The sequence below is a fragment of the Opisthorchis viverrini genome (assembly GCF_000715545.1).
Source record: "Opisthorchis viverrini unplaced genomic scaffold opera_v5_46, whole genome shotgun sequence".
Lineage (NCBI taxonomy): Eukaryota > Metazoa > Platyhelminthes > Trematoda > Opisthorchiida > Opisthorchiidae > Opisthorchis > Opisthorchis viverrini.
Window position 1 is genome coordinate 310,870 of NW_008751703.1, and position 6,184 is coordinate 317,053.

The 6,184-nt window shown below is 41.5% G+C and overlaps 1 protein-coding gene across 1 annotated transcript; it reads left to right on the forward strand.

Moving 5' to 3' along the window:
• Window positions 1-271: 271 nt before the first annotated feature.
• Window positions 272-5,947, forward strand: T265_03323 (hypothetical protein; the record flags this gene model as incomplete). The annotated part of the gene is made up of 3 exons (XM_009167784.1): window positions 272-440; window positions 1,848-1,885; window positions 5,795-5,947. 3 exons carry the CDS (start codon window positions 272-274, stop codon window positions 5,945-5,947), a joined length of 360 nt encoding a protein of 119 aa, XP_009166048.1.
• Window positions 5,948-6,184: the final 237 nt, after the last annotated feature.

Here is a 6,184-nt window from a genome sequence, read left to right on the forward strand (position 1 = left end):
ATCCGCTTGTTAATTCCCCTCCGTAAAATCCCCCGTTAGCTGTTCACCAACGATGCTTCCATGAGAAAGACTTGACTAATCAGATCACCAACGAATTTTGGCTCATGCACACAATCAAGTGTGACGGATACTCACTAGGGGGATAACCTTTCTACTGATCCACAACAAAGATGAGATGTTCCAGCTATTTGCCCCCCTATATAAAGTTCACTTCCAAACAATCTGAATACATACTCTGATGATAACCTCGATTAATTCTCCTTTTCCAGCAATGACACGGAAATTCTTGGACAAAGCAAGCCTTGAAAAGCGTTTTCGCGAGCTGGATAGTGACGGGAGCGGATGGCTGAGTAAAGAAGAATATACTAAAGAGGTTGAACGTATGGGCTATCCTGCTTCATTAGCACAGGCAAGTTTCCTCATTACTTTGAATAGCGGAGGTTATTTGGAATAATTTCGTTTGCCACAGTTCGTTCCGCCACATTCATGAAATTGAAGGCTGAGTAAATCATTCTGTCCACTACGTTCATCCATAGTAAAGGTGCATCATCGATGATACCAAGATTTCAGGCCTCATCTACTAACCAGGGAATTGAGTTCACAACTCCCTAGATGACCATCAATAGGAATGGAAAAGCTTTGCAATGACTCCCGGCTTCAATTACAGAATGGAAACTGTCCAAATTTCATACCACTAACAATCGCAAACAGACGTCGAATTTTGAGTACGTGCGGAATCCCAATAATTTATGACCAGTCCTCTTTTTCTTACGGAATCATTGTTCACAATCCAAACCGATACTGGAATGAAGTGGACTCGACTTCAGTCCGTATTAGGGCCAATCACGAGGACCAGTTTAGAGCTGTTCTAGCGCTTGAACTCTGGAAGCATAGCATCTAACCAGGGAAACAGGTGAACGCTTGAGGGATACATCTGATTTCACAGTAGTAGCTCACTGGCGCCTATCATGCCTTATGAGACTCATATGCCTTATCCAAACAAGGTTTTCAGGGTTCAAATCCCTACAATTTTAAGGATATACATTGCCGACCATTGCGAGTCAAGTGTGCTGCGGCAGGACAGAGGAAGGATTACTCAAAAGAAGCTGCCATCAAAACAACTAATTGGTAATGAGAACTATACAATCGCTGGTAGAAACTAGCACCCAAGTTTTTGAATTTAAATGAAAGGCCAAAAACATGGGAACACCTGTTTCAAGACTATCATGAATAGCTCTAATGTACAATATGAATATAGTAGCTATTTTACTCACAGGACGAAACTGCACAATTCGAAACTCTCCAATGTGTAGGCCGAGCGGTTGCTTCCATTTTCTGCGTAAACCTTTTTGCCCGCACCCAATCATCATTCACTCAGACAGCCATTAAAACTTACACCCAGCGTCGCTTCCTTACCGGCATTGTCTCATCTACTGGTACGAGTACCACAATTCAACAGAGCTATGTATGCGGTTCGATTATGGACGTGCTCCATCGAATTGAAAACGTTTATCTCTTTTTACGACCAGCATACTAACGAACATCCTGCTGACGCCGTTTTCGCACTTTGTTTTCTCTTGAGGCGTAATGCCCTGCAGAATTTGTTCTTGTTCCAAATGTACGCTGTAGTTCAGTTTTGTCATCCTGTTCTCCTTGAAGTTTGTTGAACAAGTCATGCGTTTCGGTCGTGGATTTTGGTCTAAACAACTGATGATTTTTTTCAGACATTTTGGTGGTTGATGAGTAGTTGTCAGGCTTTAGGAGAGAAGACAGAGAGCTTCATATCATACGCTCAGTTTGTTACGGGATATTCATGCCATAAGCTCATGTGTTCATTTGGAGACTAGCGAGGTGGACGTGGAGGGATCAGACATGTCAAACTCTGGTAAGTAGTTTTAAGCTTCTCTTTGTCTAAGTCATTCTATCCAAACACATTTCCCTGACAACGTAGATAAGCAACGTTCGTTTTCCATAAACTTATAACACACAAGCTGACTTCACGTACGAGGCAGCGAATTAACGCACAGTTATATCTCTTTGCAGTTTTCTTGGATTCACATTCACCCCATGTTAATTTGAGCAGTTTTCTCTCTCCTCTCCCGTTACAATGATATTGAAGGGTCCACATCAAAAGGAGGAAACTTCGGACTGAGTTTTCATTCCTATTAGAGCCTAGCAACAGTGCGTCGGCCAAACGATCACATCGTTGAAGCGTGACCATCTTTGTCCTTTCGGATAAGTCATCTGCGTCAAGATTATGCTAGTGAAGTCAGGTGTCCGGAACTATAACTAACTATATGCACTGCCGATAAGATCTAGTGAGAACGGAGCCTTAGTCCAGTGCTCCCTCTGTTTGGTGTGGCTTCAATGGAATAGTTGCTCCGAGACAGAACTACAGTTCAAATAGAATGGATGTGAATAGAAATTCAAAGTAGTACACAAGAGAACATTAATCATGGTGTCTTCGCAGGCTGGTGTGGTATATAAATTAATCGAACCTGCTGGCGAAATTTCGAAAAAGAATGATCCTCACCCTCTAGATGTTTAACTTACTAGTTCTTCAAGCTCCTTAGCATCATTTAGCACCATTTACGACGCCCTTCATAGTAAAAGCTCAGTTGCCTTGGATCTCCGTCAGAACATCAATCTCGCCATGTCCCTCACCTGAACCAAGTCTGTTTCATTACACTGTATGATTCTGTTTTGTCACTTTAACTCTGGTAGCATCATTGCACTGGTACACATGCACCATCAGCTGTGCTGCATGTTGTCCGTCACCGTCAAGTCACGCAAGAAAGGTTGCCTTGTTTACGTCTTCTACACTTGAGTTTGACTGGGCTTGGTGACAAGTAAACATCCAAAATCGCGATAGAAAAAGACAATTATATATAGCACGGTTACTCAGTGGCTGCGACTTGGTATGTGAATAACGGGTTTCGTAAACCAATGGAAGCCGATCAATACATTAGTGTGAACTGATTCACTATGAGAAATTTATAAAACCTTGAAGCAACCTACCTACAGGAGGGATATTCAACACTCAGAGTGCATAGCTAACTTAAAGGTAGCTGGCAGGGTGGGTGAATTCGACAGGAAGCAAAACTGCACATCAGCTGGTCGGTCATCTAAACCTACATTGAATAGTTACGATAAGGCCCAAACAAGCGGTCTCATTGATTTTCACCTTTTGGCTACAGCCGTTAGGGCTTGTTGACAAACTGCCAGGAACTCACTGGAGTCGGAATAACAAGGGAGATATTCCCGAACAAGATACTTCAAGGGCAAACATGATCAGTTCCTGACGAGGCTCAGGCAATTGGATGGAGAAACATAAGTTTACGTCATTGTTAAGAACGTAGCCTTGTAGAAGGTATCAGCATGGCTACGTCTGCGCCCGAATTGGTTTAAACATTTTCAAAAACCAAACCAAATTAGGGATGTTCACCACAGAAAAGAAAGTTGTCAAATGTCAAAGTCCATAAAATAGTTATTACGCAATGGAAATTACTTCTGTGAAGCAGTGCAACAGAGCACTCTTTCGAGATATTTACTAATTTATCCATGCGTCTGATATGAGGTTGTCAAAACCCAACTCAAATACAAGCTCCACCGGGCTCAAAGGATTTAGGTTGTAAACAAACCGTAGTTATTAATTAGACAACGTTCTGCTTCTGACACAACATTTCACCAGGCCAAGTGAGCAGGTCACCAACTTGGCCAGGATTTTAGACAGACGGAGAACCAATCAGTAAAAACTCTTCAGTTTATCACATTAGATCAGTGCTGAGTGTCAATTACCGGTTTTTGTCAGTTAGTGTCGTTGTCAAAATCTTGAATCGACTTCTCAGTCGGTTCCAAACTTTTTCCAATTGATTGATACCAATCAACGTTTGTGCACTCCGGGGTTGGAACTTTGGATTTGCGAACTGCGAAACACCAACCCGTTTTTTATTAGTAGGAAAACGAAAGTTTTGCAAAATGGTAAATTTCCAGTGTTCTTCATGCAAGGACACCTCGTGTATGAATTACAAGTAAACGGGGACCACATATTACACCTAGGACTCCAACAACGAGTTAAACGTACATCTAACTGAAACAGTGAATAGATACACCATGTACACCGACATTTCGCCCCAAATTTTCTTGCCTTGACACTCATGTATTCCGACATATTACTTTCTTCCTTGATTGTGTCTTGACAACAACAAAGATGACGAGGATTCAAGCTCTGATGTGGTCAAACAATGACCGTGTAGTTGTTCACCTGTGGGTTCACACTGACCAGTGACGTGCCGTTTTGAAAGGCCTAAGATATGTGGAAACGGAGACGTCAGATGTTCACGACAGCGAAGTGGGTGTGAAAGTACCGACTAAGTAAATCGATCGACCTGGCTTGGACAAATAGCTGTAACCGAAAAAGCCAATCTGGTGATTGTCCGACTGCCACCACTGAAACCCTTGACTAATCTATAGATAGTTGGAAATAGAAATACTTCGCACGGTTTGTTAGCTGTGGAGGGTCACGACGGGACCTGTTTAACACCAGATCACATGACAAGGTTTGTGTGACTGAATGACAGTGGCGCTGCAAATTAACGAAACTACTGATCAGTCACTCTTGACCGAAAAGTCAGCTACTGAGCTACGTTACTAGGAAGTATTGCTTTTGAATTTCCCTGTAAATTCCTGGAACGAGCAACGAGGTTTATTCTCACTGCACTCGCTTTTTTGGAATAAAGCTGTTGTGTACTGTTGTCGGTGAGTTCTTTTTGGCACCAGGCAATAGAGTGCGAACAGCAGTTAGATATGACACTTTCAAATGTGATTCTAGAAAGTCCTTTTTCGGTGAAACTACGATTCATGAAGGTGGTCAGAGTACCGTATACTGCAAACAATGAATTCTGCCATTTGATCTTTCAAAATATCACCAATATATATTCATCTCAGAACTTCATTGACCAGTTGTAAAACATCAAGAAAGCTCCTGGTTAGAATGAGGTATAATCCTTAACGTCTGTGATATAATGGAAGCACGAACAAAATAAATCAATTCTACTTAGGGATTACATGTACTCGTTTTCATTTGCTTCCCTTCGATAATAGTGACAGTTTTTGAAAAATTTCCCTTCATATGAGAAATTCAATTCAGTTCATACAAAGAGGTGAAAAGATTTCGTTATTTTATTAGTTCCAAACAAATAGGAGACTTGAGAGTATCGACACACTTTTATCACCATGAACTACGTACGTTGCTGCCTCCCCTAGTGCGTTCCTTAGCGGACTGGCTACTGCGTAGAAGACAGAATTACGGAATAGTACTAAATTTCTTTCCTCCCAGCCCTCCTCTGGTCAACAGTGAAGAAGTGCTTCTGCATGATTTTGGGACAGACTTTGAAAAGAGCTCTACCCTACACAAAAGAACAATTATTTGTCAGTTGTTCCTAGTAGCCAAAAGCTTTTCGGCTTCAGTCTGGATAGAACAATATTCTCCAAACTTTTTGTTCATCTGAAATATGACTGCGTTCCAAACAAAATCTGTTCCCACCACTCAAAGGAAGCCATCCACGAGGATGAACTGAAAGCAAAATGTAAGGTCTGGTCAAGCAGAGTTGAATGAACTATTTTATGACATTCCACGTGTAAAAGTTTGCAACGAGTGCATCACGCATCGGGAGGAAATAACCAGTTGAGCAGCCACTTTTATGTTCCATGCTTGGCAGAAATAGCATAACAACTTGAGTGGCACTACGCAGGATAGTTTAGCAATCCATCATTCATTTTTTGATATTGATAGGTATTTATGAGGGTGTTTGACAAGGACAATGATGGCCAGGTTACAATGACGGAATTCATCACCTCACTAATGAACGTGCAGAGAGTAAGTTATATGTTTGTGCGCTCGTATGCCGTTTTTCATTTCCTCTATGCTTGTGATGAAGATGAGTAAACAGTTTACTAATGCTGAAGTGAGTGAATTACTTAGCAAAATGAATAACAATTTCCCATGCCAATGCTTCCAGGATACAACAGTTCAGTCTAGGTTCCACCAATCTACCCTTTTGTCAAACATAGTTCCTTTGCGTATTGGTTTTCTGATTCACTTCCGATGCTTTTGTTCTTAGTAAATATTTCTAATCACAGTGAGTATATTGTTATACACCACGGTGTGAATTCCGGAGCCTCA